This window comes from Pocillopora verrucosa, chromosome 4 (assembly GCF_036669915.1).
Source record: "Pocillopora verrucosa isolate sample1 chromosome 4, ASM3666991v2, whole genome shotgun sequence".
In the NCBI taxonomy this organism is placed as follows: Eukaryota; Metazoa; Cnidaria; class Anthozoa; order Scleractinia; family Pocilloporidae; genus Pocillopora; species Pocillopora verrucosa.
Genome location: NC_089315.1, coordinates 3416898 through 3436751, shown reverse-complemented (window position 1 = coordinate 3436751; position 19854 = coordinate 3416898). Strand labels below are relative to the sequence as shown.

Genomic DNA, 19854 nt, shown 5'->3' with positions numbered 1-19854 from the left:
GGCGGGAGATCTTGGTAACTTTACCCTAATTCCTATGAAGATTTCAAAAGCAACGAGTCACGAAAACGCTCGTCTCACTGAGAAAATTTAAAAAGCCCGCCCCCTCTTACTTCAAATCCCCAAAAACACTTCACGCTTATTTAGTTTACAAAAGTATCATAGCACTCTTATAAGTTTATATTTTTATTATCTTTTATACCAGTTCCTTTTGACAACACAACCAATCTATTAAGACTAAATAAACCTTTATCAGTCAATAAGAAGATATCACTCTATGTCATATTTTCATTACGTATTTTGAACTTTAACACCAAACACCACGCAGAAAAAGTTGAATACCTTTTTAACTCTTGAAAATGCACCATGTTATACGTCCTCCCTTTCTATGCTGTCAGCTAATGTTCATCTGTTGACTTCATGTTTCGTTAATTTTCCGAAAGAGTTTACGGAATATAAGATTTTGCGAGGGACTAAGTCGAGTGCAGTAACAAAGTCACCCGTGGAGAGCCGGCCAGGGAAAATGGGTTGACTACATCGCGTCGAGGCTTTCCGATTTCATTCCGCATAACAAGTTTGTGTTAAGAATCATCAAATTATCAAATTTGATTTCATTTCAAATCAAATGAACCTTACAGTTTTAGTGCGACTCGCTCTTGCTGAGTGACCGTTGGTAGATGTGATCAGTTTACTGAAATCCCATCCGATAGACAAATAACGGTTTCGTTACTTATTGTGGGCTTGACGCTAGTGATAAGTAGTACTCTCGGCAGTTCGCGCCTTTTAAGGAGACCTTCGATTTCTGACCCTCCCTTATTCAAAAAGGTTTGTTTGTCGATCATTTTCAGGGATAGGATTTCACGAAACGCGAAATGCGATAGCTTGTGTCACAGGTCAGTCAGCAAGACTTAAAATCGCGATAAACTTGTGGGTCATCTACAGTAAAGTTGGAATTTTGACTAATGACTTAAATAATGATACGATTGATGGTCCTGAAGATCTTTGCAGCTTATAGCAATGTTGGGGGAAAAATCAGTGTTCCCTGTATTGCTACGCTTCATTCTTACGTCCAAACATGACATACCCTTTCAATCGTTTAACTCGAACCATCACCTGTCGAGGCACCGCGCCAGGATAGAACTCGATTAATTGTGATCGAGAACGCTTTCTATCCATTCAAGACACTTCTTTCAAAAATTGGAGAATATTAAAAAGTCATTGCCAATTGGTTTAGCAAGCAGCATATCTATCCTGTATGGTCAAACAGCACAGATCAAGTTCACATGAAAAAAGAAAAAAAAAACTCATGGTACATCCCTAGCCTGCAGAGCAAGTATGATTTTGTCAAGGGAATGCTCTGTCTTTAATTGGTGAAAATCATAGGTTCCATCTTTTATTTTTACAGCAGTGGAAAGTGGGATGAAGTAAGAAATTTGCTGTGAGGAGGAGAGGGATGGGAGGAGGGGGGGGGGGAGAGGGTGAGTGATATAAAAACAAGAGAGTTAGTAGAAGGAGGGGAAAGGGCTGCTAATGTTCCTCCCCCTACCCCTTTCCCACACTCATACTATTCATTCTAACTCCTAATCAAATGTAAACAATCTGGATCTTTTAATGCTAACTCACCCTATTAGGATGCCTGCATGCCCCCCTCCCCTCCTTGATAAATAAGTCCCTCTCAAAGTAGGTCAGAAGTACAATGTAAGCCCTTACCCCCCTCTGCTAGAGTGGAAACTTTGAAATAGGCATCAGACAACTACTGTTCAAGCAATAAGTCAAATGTAACAGTTGGTAGTGTAAAGAACACTTTTTACTTCTAGTAATCTGCCAAAATGTACAATATACATGCCATAATACATTTTTTTAATTATTTTAAAAAAAGCTATTAGATATCAGACTGCATTGAATTAATGCTGCCATAAATATGTGAACATTCTGACTAGCAATTTAATATCATAAGAGCACAAGATAGTATAGTAATGTTCTTATCAAGGTACTTGGAAAAAATAATTTTTGAAAACTCCATCGCTTTGCAGTTACCTACTCTATACTGGTTGATATTAGGTTCCATAAAACAAGGTAGACAATTCAATTAGTCCTTATCCTCAGAAAAGTGAATTCACTTGGAGAAGTTTTCTTTTCTTTCGAAAATACTCTGATTCAATGCCCCACTGATTTCTTCAACAACTCCGAAGTCCAAGTATTTCAAGACATGTTGTGCCATGTAAGATCATCCCATCAGTAGTAATAAAAGTATTGTAAGTGAGTTAAGCAAAATAAGAGGTACTGAAAAATGAGAAGAAAAGAAATAACTTTTACAAGGGTGAGAATTTGAATCATCACTTACTAACATTCATTCCTTTTCATTAATTTATACATATTTATTTTCTAAGATGTAAGTATACTTACTGAAAAATATTGTGTTGTCACTGCTAGTTTGATTTGTACGTCAGATTTAATTGACAGAGAGGCACCAATTCAAGGCCAGTTTGTTCATTAAGAATCAAAGATCTAAGAGCATTTTGAAATTTAAAATTCTAGTTTTAAATTTTGATGGCCTAAGCTATTTCCTACTCATATGGAGAATAATTAAAAGTCACTTTGCACAATTTTCCTAGTACTACATTTCTCTTTAAAAACCCAGTTAATCAGCTGTCAAGCTACTGGAAGGTGGAGAATACTTTACAATGTTAGCCATGTTATACCAACTTAAACCCTTCAACTTACTTCTCATAACAGTCCTGACTGAATGTATGAGATTAATGACTTGGTGTTTTGTTCCTCTTTCGTCTCCAAATCCTGAGAGCTGGTCTGTACCCCATCCAACTGGAACAGAGAAAATATAAAATTCACCAAATATCCCCAACACCTGTCACCTCTCTACACCACTATGCAGTGTACACTCAAGAGGTGGCCAGCTGTACGCAGCAAATAAAACTTGATCCTGTACATAACCCTGTTGGTATACCAAGATTCTACAACGTTAAATGTTCCAATTTGATCCTTAAAAGTACTAATTCAAAGCGTAACTTTAATAGCGAACGCTGACTTAGTGAATTGCATAAACTGCGTGTTTTCTTGGCAGGTAACCGCGCATTTCGAGGTAAGAACCAATGAATTACCATATCTCTAGATTGAAAGTACATTGAAACTGAAGACAGAGATACCCTGAGATATTCAATAGGATCTATTCTGAGTATTCCGAAGTCATTTATAAGCTGATAATCAGTAAACTAATTGTTCACCGTAAATCAAACAAACCTTTCTCTGAAAAATGACAAAAATATACCCATGTAACTTACTTTTCGCCAGAAATCGCTCCTCGTGAAGCACCGCAACAGCATTTACCACTAAAAGACAGGCTTCGAGTAAACTGTAGAATGTGAACGCCATCTTGGATTTTCTGACGTGTAGACATGCGCATTGATATCTTCGAAGATTTCGTACCCAGGGCTTTGCGATATGTATTGTCCCACTTCCGCCGGATATGCGTTCACGCGCAATATGGCGGCAAACTGATGCAACTTTTAACCACTTCGTATTTTCCCCCACCAGGAAGCTTATCCTCAACAATTAGTCGAGAACCAGTTTTATTAGAAGAAAGTGAAAGCACTCTTTCTACCTCTATCGCTAGAGAACCGGTCTGAAAACTTACAAACGGCGCATAATGTTCAGCACAATCCTTTCTAGATCGATGACGATATTGAATTTTAGAGATGATGCAATTTGCGTGATTCAGTTCCTAAAATGATCATCAAAGTTTCGAGGAACAAGGGGGTGTAGCATGTACGTGGCATAATGTGAAAGAACCACATTTCTTCCGACGTGGTCTTAAGACGTAATATAAGTCCACCAACAAAACCTCTTCTTCAAAGTTCGATTTGTCTCTTCAGTCAGATGTCAGTTAAGAGCCCTTCAATTTCAAGAACAGTGTTCAGGATGAAGAGTCTTCTCCTATTCTTTGTACTCGTGGTAATAAGTGGTAGAAGTGAAGGTTCATGGTTAATGAGCCAACCCTTCGATGATTTTGGGTGAGTGTAGTATTTAAGTTTTTTTTTTTTTCTTCTCCACGACACCGTCCAATGGTAAATCTCATGGCAGGTTTATGAGAATACCTATCATTTATTGTTTAGCTGTCCGACCAGATCTGTAGATTCGTTGCCAAATTGCTTTAATCGGGATTGCCTGACCGTATCTAAGAAACCCTCAGTCATAATTATCTATGCAACTGAATTGGTAAAGCAATTGGGGACACTCAGATTTTAATTGACTGGTTTTAATTGTTGACCTTGACGAGATGTTTGGCAGTTACATCCCACAACCAGATCCCATCGAGTTATTTTTAAGAGTTTGACAGCTTACGGTGGAAAAATTGAAAAACCAAGTTTCCACAAGGTCTTCAAAATTTACTAACTAGGGAATGTCGCAATAAATAATATTCTCTTAGCGCATATTGTTGTGCAACCATAATCTCAAACTCTTATTATCTAGAAGGGACTTCTCAAACTCTTCCTCACACCTTGTTGTCCTGGGACTTCTGAACTCTCCTTCCCGTTCCCGGGACATCGAATTCCTTGTAAAATACCGTGATGCGTGTGAATATCTTTCGTTATCACAGATTGTGGCACAGAAATAACTTTCTTGACTTTGTCAACTGGGATCCATTCGAAGACGATCCGTTGGAAATGACCTTTTTCCACAACCAAGATCCTTATTTTCCAAGAATACACAGAACAATTGGTGCCAGTCATAGACCAGTTTCGTACCCACTCGTGAAACGAAATGACGAGGACGTTTTCAAACTAGTCTTGGACGTCAATGGATTCAATCCGAGTGAACTTTCGTTGAAACTAGCCGGTCGTGAGCTTCTTATCAAGGGCGCTCACTCTTGCAACAGGAAAACACAGATTTCTTGTTTCCAACGGACATTCTGCTGGCGTCGCACTCTCCCGGACGATGTGGATCTAAAATCTATAAGAGCAAAGTTGTCCCAGCCAACCATTCTAGAAATCGAGGCCAAAAAGCTCAAAGAAAACGAACGTGACGTACGGATTGACCGTCTGGATAGTTTGGGTGATCAGTCACAGAGAAACAGTAAGACAAACAGTCGATTTGACGAGACGAGGTCCATTCAAAGACGAGATAACGATGTCAAAACTTTTCAGGAAATGGATGAGGCCACAGTTGAGGTAGTTCCGGATGACGATGTAGAAAGTGACTCCCAGTGAAGCGCAATTCGTATACAGTTTTGCCTTAATAGAGCTGTTTTTCAACTGAGTGTTGAAAGAAATCCACGATTAATTTGGTTTTGCTTAACTACGCTCTATGATTGGTCCAGAATCCTCGCGCCACCTCAACCAATCAGATTCAATACTAACGTCGATACTGATTTGGACACTCGCGTTTTCTCGCGTTTATTATAGTTTGCTTGTTTTTACTGAGAGTTTTAATTGGCTAATGATAATGTCAAACTTCACTCCGATTGGCAGTTGTAGTCAGTTTGGTTTCAGTTTTTCGAACTCAAATGAGGACTGTTCTAGTTTGTTGTTGGGATAGTTTTTCTGAGCTGTATTCATGCATCAATCGTTAAAATCCCCTTTCTTCCCGTCCTTCCATGAATTTATTGAGAATATTTATCTCAAATGATTAAAAAAAGAAACTTATGCCCCATTCACACCAAAGCTTAAACATGTTTAAAAGTTGTTTTGTTAAACACAGTTTAATTTTTTTTTTCTTCATAGAAACTATTTAACCGAATATTTTTTACTTGAATGTAGCACATTGGAAATGCAAGTTAGCAAGTACTTGAATCCAATGGAAAATCAAGTTTTTCAGTTCTCTGTTTATAATTTTCATTCAATGAAAACCAGTTTAACAAAACATGTTTTGCTGGTGTGAATGGGGTATTAGTCACAAATATATAATTCTAACTGTTGTTTTGAGTGGATGTAGCAACATAAAACATAAAAGACGAAAGCGATAAAAAATTTTCTTTCTTCGACCCGTTTGTTCCATTTATTGTTTATTACCCGTTGTTCGTTCTCCTTTACAAATGGATTCCCGCCACTTGTTAAGAATTGTTCTAAAAATAGAGGCCCCCCCCCTTCCCCACGACTGATCTGTGACCTTAGATCGGTGTGCTACCGTTCACGTTGAATATGGGGCACTTCGAAATAACTCTAAGATTTCTTGAACGTTGATAAAATTAAAAACTAAAAAAAAAAGATGCATATCTGCATAACGTTAAGGCATTCGGCAAGACTAAAATACAAATCCTAGTAAAGCATCATCGGCACGATCAGAATTATTTTTACGTCAGATGTGAAACGAATCTCCTGTAAGCTACGTTGGTAAACAGGCTAAAATCGATTTGGTGTCAAACGTAAAATTCAAAAAGGCCGGGGATGTGAACTGAAACTCTTTATCTTCCCAGCTGTGTTCTGAAGGGGACGTTTCCGGCTGCTTTGAGCGCGATGACATGAGAGGGGTCCCAGGAGATAAATGTTCTCTGTGGACACCTATAACACCGTGCATGTGGTGGTATGGGGGGTAAGCGCCCCTCTCAGGAGTGGCAGCGCCCAAAGGAGGAAAGGGTTGATGTGCTGTGACGGGACCAAAACCCAAGCTTCCAGAGAGAAGTTTTTGTATGGGATTAAAAGGTTCCTCAGTGTATGACTCGTCAGTTGGCCGCTGTAATATCTTGAAGACCGGCGTACCCTCCTTTTCTCTCGCAACTGGAGAAGAACGGTGAGCTAAATTTTCTTCTAGCAAAGCTTGATAATCTGAAGAGAATGAAATATTGTCTTTTGCATTGGACTTGACAGTAGGACTTAACAGGAACTTAAACAGTATGAGATGTCATAACACATCAACGTTTTCAAGATTACGGAACTTTTACGCTTTACATGAAATATACATCTGTGGATGTTATGGTCTAGATGCAAAGTGAAAAACAGTCTGTGCATGTGTACATAAGAAATACTTTAACTGGATAGTAGTAATTTTGATCAAGACTAAGTATCGTCTCCTTCTAGGCTGTTCTTTGGAATGTCACGCAACACTCCACCAAGCGTTGCGTGACATTCCAAAGAACGGCCGCTAGGGAGACTAGTGCCTTTTCTTTTTTTCGTTGGCGCTCGGTAGACCAAGAATAGACAGGCTAGCAGACTAAGAAAAATTCGCATAACCTCTAAATTGCATGTCATGCAAATCGATTTCCGAAACACATTGCGTGATATGTGCATTGAGGTGACGCAACACTCGAGTGACAATCGAGATACAATGGTTCCAACGTTTCAATACCTTTCGGTGTACTTCCTCTCTGTTGCATGTGATGATATCGCAGGGGGTGATTTAGATCGTGTTGCAATTGGAATTTCTCCTGTTGTTGCTTTCTTCTTCTTTCCACAGCAGCGCGTTTCTGTTCTTGCTCTAAGCGTTGCTCTTCTTTAGCGAGTAGGTTCTGAAGTTGAGCATTCCTCGACGTTTCCGAAGCAACCGGCTCAGGATTGGGTTTATTTGCTTCTTTAAGGCGCGCCGATATCCATTTCCGCAGGTTCCTGTGGGAATAATTTGAAATCCTCACTTAACAATACTTAAGATTAGCACTTGTAGATTTCCTAGCAAATACACGTGCTAATAAGGTATCTTCCCCTTTAAAAATTCCCGAAACACCCCTTTATTCCACTGTGTATCCCACCACGGTTTATTATAATATTGCTAACCCCCATTAGAAAGCCTGTTTAAGGCCCTCAGTCGATGGAGGAGAGTGGAAAATAAAGCGAAAGGGTCTTATGGGTTGTCACCCATTTTATGCGTGCCTACTTTTCTGCTCGTTTCCATTGACTGAGAGCCTTGTCCTTACGAGCCATTAAGCGCTCATTATTTCTGTGGGAGCCTGAAAGGAAAAGGAAAGTCTCCTGGGGTGTGTTGACCTTCACGATTCACCTTTCGCGCTTTAATCAAACAAAGAACAACTGAAAGGAGGTAAGTATGATTAGGGACCCGTTTCCCTGAAGCCCCAATAACTTTACGGCCCAATGTAATATTCCTAGATCTAATACCACGGAATAACAATGCTGGTCTTCGCTCAAACACCAGTCCATCCTGTTTCTTTTCCTGACATGTTTATCTCAAAAATGAAAGAAACATGGCAAACAAAAATCTGCCTTCCGGGTCTGTTTTCAGGAAATGGGTTCCTGGCTTTCTTTTTCCTGGTATCAACTTTAAACGGATCCAAGTCAAGACATTTAAAACAAGAGAACTTGACAGAATACGAATACAATTTTTTTCCCAGGTTGATCGAGTTATAATTTCAACTAGTAACTGTAAGGAGGAAAAATCCATTGTTTATCATGCCTTACTTTACAAACGGAATAACCATGTAGAAAGCACTTGGATTTAGTCCCATGTTTTCTCGGCAAACGGTATCTTTCTTGTGAGCGGGAAGATTGTCTATGTAAAACCACTGTATGTTCTAAAGCAAAGGAAATAAAAGACTTACATGTATTCACTGAGCTCCTTGAACATTGTAAGCATAAATCACAACACAGTTAAGTCATAATTTAAAGAAGATTCACTAGGGAACACATTGCAGAGGTTTCCTCAGACTGCTGCATAGAACTGCAAACTTGCATGTCAGTCTTGAACACAGGGTATGTAAAAAACTTTAAATGAGGTTAATATATTTTCACCTTAATCTCTCCTCTTGTGAGTGGCTGGAACACTGTTTTCTCAGGGACTCCAGGGACAACATACAATCTAATCTGTAAAGTTTGAAAAGAGGCCACAGTGTGACTAAATGATAACATAATTGATTGTCTGATTAACTGTCTGATTTGATGCCTCATCGTCTAACTTTGTCTGAGTGACACACTGACTTACTATCTGTCTGCCTTCTGAATGACTAGCTGACTCACTGCCCAACTGAATAAATCACCGACAGATTGACTAATTAATGCACTTACAGTTGAATGGTAAGATAGAGACAGTAGGCAGACTGTAGTTCTACAGAACATGGTTTTCTACAATTCATTAGAGAGGAAAGATACTGATCCATTGTGTGTTTTACTGCATGCATTGACTTGCTTCATCTTGCATACAGTCACAATTACTAAAATAACATCTAAAAGCTTTTCATATGACTTTGCACCTGATGATCCTGGAAGTTGTGTTCAAAATAAGTGTCTGGGTCTGCATAAAATCTCATCTCAAATCCAGTCTCTTCTAATACCTGTGGAAACATTGTTCAGAGATTATCATAAAGAAATGGATTACTCAATGCTTTGGTATGAATTACTGATGGCCAATGAATATCATGCTTGACAGGTTTACTCACCTCTCTAACAGCACAATCAAATCCTGATTCATCCTTATTAACCTTTCCTTTAGGAAAACCCCAACTTTTTGACGAGAATGACTGCACTAACACACACTTGGAGAAAAAGAAAAAAGTGAACTTAGTGATGCTACAGGCACTTCACAGTAATCTTAAGTTTCAATTTTAAAATTAAGTTAACTCCATCTAACATTAAGAAAAAGTTTTTGTTCCATAAAATTTTCTTACAAGTAACTATTAAACTGAGTTTATTACTCAAATCAGGGTTGGTAGTAACATATTATTTAAAGTCATTATGATTAAATTGTTTCTTTGTCTTGTCTTATAATAAGTGTAAACTGTGATGTGTGGAATGCCACTTTTGTTCACTTGTTAAATAAAATCATGATACTTAAGTATGATGAATATGAAAAAGAAAATCATCAGGAAACGAGAAAGGACTTCAGGCAGAGTGAGTTACAGTGGCAATTTTTATAATTTACAATTCACAAAAATAAATGTTACCTTGTCCAGGCTTTGATTCAACAATATTGCTCCATAGACAGGAACACTGTACTTGTACTTCTTCCAGTTCTCAAAAATTTTGTCAATATTTTCCCCAGTTTTATTGAGAAATGGAAACTGTTCAAAAAGTAACCATGTTAAGGTACAAGTTGGAAAATTAGTTCACAATAAGCTTGTTATGATAAAACAGTACAAACTACCTGTATTAAATCTGGCTCTTTTCAGTAAAGAGGACAAAGTCTGCCACTGCGAACTGTTTATACGAATTTTCAAATGATCAGGCGAGACCTGTGGGACATATTTGTTGGATATTCAATAGTGGAGCACTGTCTAGATCTTGTTTCGAAATCGAAAAAGGCAGCGATGACTCATAACCCCCCCAAAAAAAACTGGATATCGAAAGCTCCTTGGAAGAAATACAAATATCAAGTTCAAAAATAACATTAATTGTGACAAAAACAGTTAACAAAAGGATATTTATTCTCGTAAAATCCTTAAGACCACAGGTTGGGAGATCTGGTCGCTCCTGTCGGTAGAAGTCGACGTAAAACCAATGCGCTGTCTCAATCTGAAAGCACAACCGAACGACATCTTTCCTTTCTTCTTCCGGTATGTTGATTAAGAAACGGCTTTTGAAAGAAAGAATAAAGTCGTTGATGGTAACAACAGGACATCAAAGCAGGATAATAACATCTTTTTTAGCCTACCTGCATAACTCCTCTAAAATGGTTTGTGGAATAATTGAATTGGAAGGTATGAGGGGAGAGTCAGGTTCGACGTCTCGTTCGGACGCCATATTTAAAATATCTGGCCTCGTTATCGCGAGACGAAGCGGAAGTGAGTAGGAGGGACTGGGAAAGAGCTTAGCAGCCACGCTCTAAGCAGTATGGCGGACAAGTTGTGAAGTGTTTCTCGATCTTGTATCAATACAGTCACGGCATGGCTTACGGTTTCAAACTTCTCGTTTTGTTTTGTTTCATTTCATTTCTGTATGGTGTTGGAATATTCCTTTTCACTCGCGGTTTTCTTTTAAATCGGCTGGTCATCAATGACCTGAGTGACTGTTCAGAAGCTCCCGAAGTCATTCTGTTGTCGTCTGATCAAGAACTGTCGAATGCACGGAAATCTGAAGGCTGTTGGATGAAGAAGACGCACGAAAAAGCTGTGATACTAATAATTGATGCTCTACGCTATGATTTTGCACTGTACAACTCAAGCCTGGACGATGACAATGCGTTGCCTTACCAGAATAAATTAAAAGTCATCCATGAAGTGTTAGCGAGCTCTCCTCAACATGGAGCTCTGTTCAAATTTGTGGCTGATCCACCAACCACCACTATGCAGCGATTAAAGGCGCTCACTACTGGTAAGTTATTCTTTGCACCTGATTCGTGTAGTGTTCCAAAAAGCAATAGATATGATGTATACAGCTTTTCCACACTAACAACTTCAAAGAATGTGACCAATTTGCAATTTCTCCTTACCTGCTGGGTCCAGCTGTTCAAAGGGGGGATAACGCTATCCATCAGATTAACCCTTTAACACCCATGAGTGACCAAGACAGAATTTCTCCTTATAATATTAATACATTATCAAGCAGACAAGTGATGAGAATAAAGAATAATATTAATTAGGGGATTATTAGTTGATCCAAAAACAAATTCTCCAAACTAACATCACAAGAACTGTATGGGAGAGAGTAAGCAAAATTACTAAAGAGATCTTGGGAATTAAAAGGTTAAAAGCTATCCAGCGGATGAGTGTTAACAAAATGTACTGTGCTATCCACCGGTTAGAGATTTATCCAGTGGATAGCATTACACGTCCTTTGAATAAAAGTTTAAGTTTGTATTCGAGCCAATTTCTGCAAACAGGGCTTATTCCAGTTTCTTAATGTAGCATGAAGGGACAAGGAGTATTACTACTCCCCACTGGATGGGCCCCTCAGCATTTCGTCATGCTTCCCCAACAGTTTGCCAGTATTCATTTATATTCCTGGATGGAGAGAGGCACTGTGAAAGGAAAGTGTTTTGTTCAATAACACAACACTTGAACCCAGACCTCTTGACCTGAAGTTCAATAAACTGACCATAAGGTCACTGTGTCTCTGCAGCTATACATGTAGTTAACCCTTTACATTCCTTAACATCAGTGTTCATATTCTCCATACTGTTCTCTGTACATATACTAAGGTGCTGACAAGGAGAATTTGTCTAATAATCAAGGGTTTCTTTAGTTTGTGATCATTTCCTTTATTCTCCTGGCATTAATTTGTGATTCAGTGGTGATATTGTAAGGAGAAATTAGATTTGAAATCAAATTCCAAGAACTAACATAGTAATAAAAGTATATCAGACAGTGAGATTGAGTTGTTATTGAGATCTTGGGAATAATTACATGTAGAGTCAAATTGTGAAGTAAGGATGTTTATGCCGTTCTTTACTTCTTGCACATCCAGCTTTATCTATATTATTTGCTGTTTTAAAATGATACTTTTGATATGTTGGTAAAAAAAGTAATTTAAAAAAAAAATAAGGAATTAATGATTCTTTTCTCAGATAAAAGGGTCATGAATTTTGAGCTTATCTTTACTTTCATGTCAACAGGGAGTTTACCTACTTTTGTGGATGCAGGAAGTAATTTTGCCAGTTCAAATATCACAGAAGATAATATCATCTCACAGCTGATATCTCTAGAGAAGAACATAACTTTCATGGGGGATGACACTTGGGGTAGTCTATTCCCCGACTCATTCCATAAGTCCTTTCCATTCCCATCATTTAATGTCATGGATCTTCATACTGTGGACAATGGTGTAATTGAACACTTGGTTCCAGAATTAAAGGAAAATGACTGGGATGTTCTCATTGGTCACTTTCTCGGAGTTGATCATTGTGGGCACAAGTTTGGTCCCAATCATCCTGAAATGGCAGCTAAACTCACACAGATGGATTCTGTCCTGAGGTAGGGAGCATTTATTGCTTATGAAAGCAACCACCTCAAATCCTTTAAAATTTAACAGACAGATTTGCCAGTTTGGAAAGTGGCCTTACTTGATGTGCTCAAAGTTGTGGAGAACATTGCTTTTCTATGTGTAGTGATTTTATCTCGGATATATGTAATCTGATATTTAGAGTTACATACACCATGCAATGTATATATATGCATAGTGTGGTGCAAAAGTAAAGAAAGGGAAATTTGCCAAATTTCACATTTTCAGGGCCTTGTTGTTGTAACTTTTGTGATGTGAATATAAGTTACACAATTCAAAATTTGTCAAATTTTTGGTTCATTTCTCCACATTGTGTCCAAGATTTGATTCATTAAGTTGTTGTCAGTTGTGGATTGAGCTTATCATCACACTTGCACAAAGGATTAAATTCTTCTAGACCAATTACAGTTCTCCACCCTCCACAAAACCAGCACTCCAAGTTATAATTAAAATTAGAGACAGTCTTTGAGAAGAGCCACTTCATGGATGTCCACTGCCAATCCAATTTAGCATTTTTTCTACTAGTTAACTTTGTTATTGATAGTGCCAGGTGATATTTTTTCCAAATTTGGTTGTTTATTCAACATAATAGATCTTTTAATTAGCAGTTGGCCTCCCTAAAAATACAAATTGTTTCAATGCAATGAAAGGCTGGATAGATTTCAAATTGATATAATGTATTCTTATACTACTTTTTGTGTTATGCCATACAGGTCTGTAATGGAGACTCTTGATGACAAAACAGTATTGCTTGTGATGGGTGACCATGGTATGACCCGTACTGGTGACCATGGTGGTGACAGTGATGATGAGGTGGATGCAGCCCTTTTTGTTTATTCAACCAAACCTATATTGACGTGTAACATGAAAAAGGTAAGGAAAGGGATGATACAGTTCATACTACATGTAAATAAATTATTCTCAAATTTGTTTTCGCTATAGTCTTATTGAAATCCTAGTACTTTTTGTACAATCTCATAACTCACTTTTTAGTCAACTATTATGTGTTTTTTTTCTTTAATCAAAAATATAACATAGCTAGTAAATTTGTCTAATCAAATTCAATTGTGTGAGTGAGCTTCATATTCCTATTTTGCACGCTTATGACGTCAGCAAACAAATCCCTCTAGAAAAAATTTTCCATTGGGTTGAAAATGTTATAAAACAATTGGTTCATACGTCAGCGTGTGTTCATCAAGATATGAAGCACTTGGGAAGTTTGGAGAGCATGAAAGATGCGTAAGAGTTGCTCAATGCTACGTCTTGAGCAACTCTTACGCATCTTTCATGCTCTCCAAACTTCCCGTGTGCTTCATATCTTGATGAACACACGCTGACGTATGAACCAATTATTGTTAAATAGTATAGGCAGTGGAAGATTTCGGTTGATTTCTTTAACCCATTTTACCCTAACATCAGTATGCATATTCTCTATACTGTTCTTTATACATTTCCAAAGGTGCTGACAAGAAGAGTTTGTTTAAAATCAAGAACTTCTTTAGTTTATAACCATTTCTTTTATTTATTCTTGTGGCCTTCATGTTTGATTCAGGGGTGATGTTGTGAGAAGGAATTAAAAGTTAGTCGTTCTTAGGGGTTAAAGGGTTAAAAAGAGCTAACTTAAACTGGCATTTCTTATTTATTGAATTCAGTGTTAAGAAGTTTTCAATGTCATTGGTATTGCATACTTTTTCTCTCTGTGGCCTTTTTGACAGTTTGTCTGGGCTAAAAACTTCTCTGAAATGTTCCCATGTTGTGAGATTTCCTACCTCAAACTAACATTTTATTCCTAATGCCATTTGTGTTGTGGATTCCAATTTTCTTCTGTACACATGAGTATACATGAAATAATTTTATAATTTGTAATTTTTGTTCAACACAGGAGAAAACTGCAACTGTTTCCCAGATAGACTTGGTCCCAACTCTCTCCCTGCTGTTAGGTATACCCATTCCATTTGGAAACCTGGGTACTATTATACCTGAGTTGTTCTGCCATGGAAGTACCTCGGACATTCACTCTCATCAAGCAGACAGTGAAAATGATATAATTGCACAGCAAGTGCTGGAGTTGCTTCAAAGAAACATAGCTTTTGAACTGAATGCCAAGCAAGTCCACAAGTATCTCACAAAGTATGCCTCGATCTCGGGAGATATTCCTAGAGGCAAGTTAGAGGAGCTTGGGAAGATTTTACAAAATGCAACTGCACTGGTCTCTGAAGCTAAAGATTTGGTTGACAGCCTTGGGGGACATGGGGAAATGCTCAGAAAAGCCTCTGGAGAAGAACTAAAGCATCTCAGTGTTATATTATCTTCTGCCGAAAAATTTCATAGTGACTATTTGTCTGGTGCGAAAGTTCTCTGTCGGTCGATGTGGGCGAAGTTTGATCTGAACTCTATATTTGCGGGTATCTCTGTGATTTTTGTGGCTGTCGCTTTAGTTGTTTTAGCCCTTCTTAATTTCAGTGAAAACCGATTGTCTCTGCTGGTTTTAGTCCCGCTGATAGGCTTCATTATTGCATCTGCAGCGACATCCTGTGACTTCAATGTCATTATCGTAATACCACTATATATAGCATGCGCACTGCTGTTGGCAATGTTTGTTTTTCTTCAAAAGATGGTTCTGAAATACACCCAAGTAACAGCGAGTGGTTTTTTAAAAAAATTGTCATTAGACAACATTTTTGCCGCGGTGTTATGTTTACTTCAATGCTGGGCTTCATTGTCAAACAGTTTTGTGGTGAACGAGGACAAGCTGATTGCCTTTTTCATTCAGTCTTTAATTGGAGTGAAATGTGTTCAAGCCATATGGAAAGTTTATCCCATCAATAACAGGAATCTCGTTCTAAGACATCATTTTAGGAGATTTTCCAAAAAGGACAAAAAGAGCGATATATCTGGATTCTTCCTCAGATTGTTTATAGCGTGGATAGCATTTGATATTGTCAACAGAACTGCTATAATGTTACGAGCTTGTCGCGAGGAGCAGTGGTCTTGTGTGCCAACAGATTTTCTTAAACCTCAGTCGACCTCCGCGGACAAGACCAACTTGGAAAACAATCGATTTATTTTGACCATTTTATGCACTGGTATAATTCCTTTTTCACTTCGCCAGTGGCTTCGTTATCATGGAAATTTAAATGGCACAACGTTTATAGTTCTAAGTGTGAGGTATACTGTTCCCTTGGCTTTCATCTTCATGTGCGCTCACTGGATGCTGCAGATCGTTCCACAGAAGATGGCCACTGTCTTTCCAGAGATGCAGGTGTGGCAACAAATAATCTTTCCGCAGATTGTCTACTCTATGTGTATGGCAACAATTGCATGCGTTTTGTACTCACCCCTATATATCTACACTGTCTTTAAAAACGGAAGGAACTCTCTCAACGAAGGAGTGAAATCTTTGCAAGAGACTGGTGATAATTCCAGAATTATCCATGCTCTGGTCCGTGAAGTGAGACAGAATTGGAAGAAATTGGATGGAAAGAAAGTCTTGGCGGGAGAAGAGTGTGAGGACGATACAAACACGCCCATGGTGTATGGTCTTGGAACCGTTTTTTCGTCGGCAATACTGGTTCTATTTGTTGCCGTTGGATTGCCTTTAATGATGTTGTTGGGCAACGGAATGGCTTTGTCTATTTCTCTGATTTTTTTCCACATCTTTTTGCTGTTGGAGATTCACGGATTGAGCCATGATGCAGAACCTGGCGATAGTGCTCGTGGAAACTCCGGTAAGTGCTATGGGGTGTATGTACAATTTTTGGGCACGTTATAAGCAAAGTTGTTCTGCTGTTAGCAAATGTTTGCTGTGAGTTTAGTGAATTTAGAGGGAACAGTAGACGAATGCTGACGATTTAACTCTGCTAAAACTCGCACTCTTATAAACCCATCAGAACAGTGAAGTAATTGATGTAATCAACAACGACTGACAACCGCTATCGGCCACTTTCCACTTTCTAGGTCTAGCCAAAATGAAAGAAAGAACTGAGCCTTGTTGATGCAAACGGAAAGCGAACGTCAACTCGCTTTAACTAAAACTAGGACTCGTGAGTCGTTCTATAGTACCGCTCAAAAGTAAGTTGACAGTCCCTCGATCCTCGAAGTTATCGAGTATCGAGGCTCGAGTCGAGTTTCAAGACATTCGAGTTGAGTATCGAGACCCTCGAAACTCGGTTCGTGACACGAGAAGAATCAAGGAACAGCGATTCGAGACTGTCAACTTACTTTTGAGCAGTATTCTACCTCGTGTGTCTTCAATCTTTGAAGAATAGCTGATTATTATTTCCCCAGCACCCCTGTGCAGTTCGCGATAAGTCTTTTAGTCCCTCTGAGGGACTAAACGTAGGGAACGTAGACTAGCCTTGCTCAAAAGACAGGGTAAACTCGGTGAGAACAACTTCTACGAGTTCTGAAAACTGACCGGTTTCATTTACGGAGACAACGGTCTGATCAACTAGTTCTCACAAATTTCTCTATTTGTAGACACCTCATTCAGCGTGGTAGTACTGTGGTATTTCATGTCGTCATATTACTTCTATTGCACTGGTCACCAGGCCACCATTCCGTCCATCCGCTTTGAAGCTGCTTTTGTTGGCTTCCCAGGAGACATGGGAAATATTGTGATACCAGGTGAAGCATAAACCTCAAAACTTAGCTCATTTTGATTTCATTCAGCGCCAGAAAAATTAGTGAACTAAAGGTGATTGAAATCGTCTCTTTCTCGCGTAAAGCAAAATGAAACCTGTATTAACCGCCGCTTCCCTACAACGGAGCCGTTTCTTGTCTTTTGTTTGTTTGTTTTTTTCACGGCCGACGGTTCGTACGTTTTAACTTCTGCACAACGACTGCCTCTTCTTGACGGCAAGGCCCACTTTAGCGTGTCCCAATCGCAAAGTTTTACGAAAATTTTAGTGCCGACGTGTAAAATGAGACGAATCAATGATGCTGTTATTTTGGGCGACAGTATTGTTTGCTGTGTTTGTGCGTTTTCCTCTCTTTTATGGATAACTTCTTTCTATTCTTATTGTAGGTCTCCTTATACTGCTGAATACTTTCTCTGGTCCAGTCCTTTTCGCCTTGGGTCTTCCACTCCTTCTCTTTTGGCCTCAAATACAAAACAGGCTCCTAGGAACTCGCAGCAAAAATAGCCCTCAACCAAGCAAAGGAGAGTTTGATTGGATTGAAAGTCCTGAACTGTTAAGAACTCGGATGTTTCGGCTCTTAGTCACTTACCAGACTCTCCACGGCCTCAAGGTTAGTTTTAACTTAGAACTCAAAACTTTTGTTGCACAGTTTTTCGCCAGTTTGATCGAACGGTTGGAGCAGTGTCAGTATCTCAGCAACTGCACACCTACCCCTCCCTTGACCCAACAACAGTCGACTGATAACAAGTTAGGGTTTAATGTTGGCTTAGGGGAGGGGTAAGTGCTTAGTTGCTCAGATACTGAGCATACCTGATACCAACGGTTAAATGAACTGCAACAATTACAGCTTATTGTATTTATGTTCTTGTAAATAAGACTTTTTATGGTGAGAAAATAAAAAGAAAATGAAACTACTTGATATTTGATTCTGAAGCAACAACACTGAGAAAAGTGTAGATATAAAAATGAACTCAGTCATACGTTTAACTGTAGGGTTTAGCAAAAGGGTGGTATTTTTAGGCGTAAAGAACAGCGTCACGAAATAAAAAAATCTGGGGTTCGTAGATTTGTAATTTTTACCAGTGTGACCCTAAACACCCTATCGTCAGTGCGCACAAGGAGAATTTGTTAAACAATCAAGAGCTTTATTAGGTGTAATCAGTGGAGAAATTAGATGCTAGTCACTCTTACGATTCAAAGGGTTAATTTTCATTTCCTTATCTATGAATTGATTTATTTATTGTCTATTTATTTTCTGATTTATTTATTTATTTATTTATTTACAGCTCCTGGCTACTTGTTGTTCTGCTGCGGTCCACCGCCGTCATCTTATGGTGTGGAAGATTTTTGCGCCTCGATTTGTGTTTGAAGGTGTCTCGTTCCTTTTAATCACGGTGGTGTTGTGCTTCAGTTATCTTGTGGTTCTCAGAATTGATCAGTCTTTGCGAAGCTGGTTCAAGAATCTTGAGGAGTCTCGTAAATGGAAGCCGAAGAAAATTTAACTTCGTAACCTGACCCCAGCAATCACTGGAACCAAGCATTTTTTTTACTTGCCTTTCCAAACAGAAACCTGTGGATCAGTGAATAATGAATAAAGTAAACAAATATTTAATTGATACATTTGAGAAAATTTTCGCCAGCAATAAAATTTTGGTCGCTAGAAAAGGGAGAAAAGGACTTTTTGTACAATACTGTAAAAGACCTACGACAAATGTCTTTTCTGATAATGACAGTCTGGAACACTGGCGTATTTTTTTTAGTTTAGTTATGGTAATTTCTTCAACATTTTGACGATGAATCAAGTTAGATTGTTACTGAAAACTCTCTCTCCATGAGTAGCGCTACAGTTGTCGTAGGTAATATATTATAAGATATTGCCTTCAAGTGCAGGTGACAAGTAAGACTACGAGCAGTCCTTTTTTTTTTTTGCGAAATCCGTTGCGCGAGTTACAAAAAGTCACCGAAAAAATAAAATTGATGTTAGTGCGTTGCTCGGAACTCTTAAAGTGAGGCGCACGAAAAGTAAGTGAGTCTTGCGACAGATTTCGCCGGAAAGGAGATACTGCTCGTAGTCTGGTGACATCTTCAACTGTAATTTCTTGTGGTTATCAACCACGCACGAAATAAATAAGAGTTCCTATTTTTGTCTTTTTAGTTTTCGTTTGTTGTACCGCTTGCAGGTATCAAACAGGTTTAATTGTTATTCATTTATTTTATATTATTTCCGTTTTTCAGCGAGGTTTAAACCCCATTCACACCAGCAAAATATGTTTAGTTGAATCGGGCTCAACTGAATGAAAATCAGGAACGGAGAAATGAAAAAATTAATTTTCTATTCAAATTACCACTAATTTGTATGATCAATGTGCAACAGAAGTCGAAAAACA

General features: G+C 38.5%; 4 protein-coding genes across 4 annotated transcripts; 2 read left to right on the top strand and 2 right to left on the bottom strand.

Annotated features, from left to right (window-relative positions):
• Positions 1-1782: 1782 nt before the first annotated feature.
• LOC131783637 (immediate early response 3-interacting protein 1) lies at positions 1783-3415 on the bottom strand. The gene is made up of 3 exons (XM_059100398.2): positions 3297-3415; positions 2722-2820; positions 1783-2280 (listed from the first exon to the last, which is right to left on the bottom strand). The coding sequence occupies exons 1-3, from the start codon at positions 3385-3387 to the stop codon at positions 2225-2227; spliced, it is 246 nt and encodes an 81-aa protein (XP_058956381.1). The 5' UTR covers positions 3388-3415; the 3' UTR covers positions 1783-2224.
• A 91-nt stretch (positions 3416-3506) lies between these two features.
• Positions 3507-5768, top strand: LOC131783638 (uncharacterized). Its single transcript, XM_059100399.2, has 2 exons — positions 3507-4025; positions 4613-5768. The coding sequence occupies exons 1-2, from the start codon at positions 3892-3894 to the stop codon at positions 5220-5222; spliced, it is 744 nt and encodes a 247-aa protein (XP_058956382.2). The 5' UTR covers positions 3507-3891; the 3' UTR covers positions 5223-5768.
• Positions 5769-5913: 145 nt separating this feature from the next.
• Positions 5914-10636, bottom strand: LOC131783636 (m7GpppN-mRNA hydrolase-like). Its single transcript, XM_059100397.2, has 9 exons — positions 10543-10636; positions 10313-10464; positions 9836-9963; positions 9332-9427; positions 9146-9226; positions 8688-8759; positions 8358-8470; positions 7297-7553; positions 5914-6776 (listed from the first exon to the last, which is right to left on the bottom strand). Exons 1-9 carry the CDS (start codon positions 10629-10631, stop codon positions 6337-6339), a joined length of 1428 nt encoding a protein of 475 aa, XP_058956380.2. The 5' UTR covers positions 10632-10636; the 3' UTR covers positions 5914-6336.
• A 91-nt stretch (positions 10637-10727) lies between these two features.
• On the top strand, positions 10728-19606 carry LOC131783632 (GPI ethanolamine phosphate transferase 3). The gene is made up of 7 exons (XM_059100390.2): positions 10728-11201; positions 12442-12799; positions 13541-13700; positions 14710-16555; positions 17307-17453; positions 17854-18077; positions 18754-19606. Exons 1-7 carry the CDS (start codon positions 10775-10777, stop codon positions 18967-18969), a joined length of 3378 nt encoding a protein of 1125 aa, XP_058956373.2. The 5' UTR covers positions 10728-10774; the 3' UTR covers positions 18970-19606.
• Positions 19607-19854: the final 248 nt, after the last annotated feature.

Bases quoted from the DNA above. Each gene is read 5' to 3' on its own strand.
- LOC131783632 (XM_059100390.2), top strand. From the start codon at position 10,775: ATGGCTTACGGTTTCAAACTTCTCGTTTTGTTTTGTTTCATTTCATTT. The intron at 12,800-13,540 runs GTAGGGAGCATT...TATGCCATACAG, and splicing joins CAGATGGATTCTGTCCTGAG to GTCTGTAATGGAGACTCTTG. The intron at 16,556-17,306 runs GTAAGTGCTATG...CTCTATTTGTAG, and splicing joins TAGTGCTCGTGGAAACTCCG to ACACCTCATTCAGCGTGGTA.
- LOC131783638 (XM_059100399.2), top strand. From the start codon at position 3,892: ATGTCAGTTAAGAGCCCTTCAATTTCAAGAACAGTGTTCAGGATGAAG. The intron at 4,026-4,612 runs GTGAGTGTAGTA...TCGTTATCACAG, and splicing joins CAACCCTTCGATGATTTTGG to ATTGTGGCACAGAAATAACT.
- LOC131783637 (XM_059100398.2), bottom strand. From the start codon at position 3,387: ATGGCGTTCACATTCTACAGTTTACTCGAAGCCTGTCTTTTAGTGGTA. The intron at 2,821-3,296 runs GTAAGTTACATG...TCTCTGTTCCAG, and splicing joins GGAGCGATTTCTGGCGAAAA to TTGGATGGGGTACAGACCAG. The intron at 2,281-2,721 runs GTAAGTTGAAGG...CTCATTTTTCAG, and splicing joins AGTCAGGACTGTTATGAGAA to TACCTCTTATTTTGCTTAAC.
- LOC131783636 (XM_059100397.2), bottom strand. From the start codon at position 10,631: ATGGCGTCCGAACGAGACGTCGAACCTGACTCTCCCCTCATACCTTCC. The intron at 8,471-8,687 runs GTGAAAATATAT...CCTTTGCTTTAG, and splicing joins TCACAAGAGGAGAGATTAAG to AACATACAGTGGTTTTACAT. The intron at 7,554-8,357 runs GTAAGGCATGAT...TTATTCCCACAG, and splicing joins ATGGTTATTCCGTTTGTAAA to GAACCTGCGGAAATGGATAT.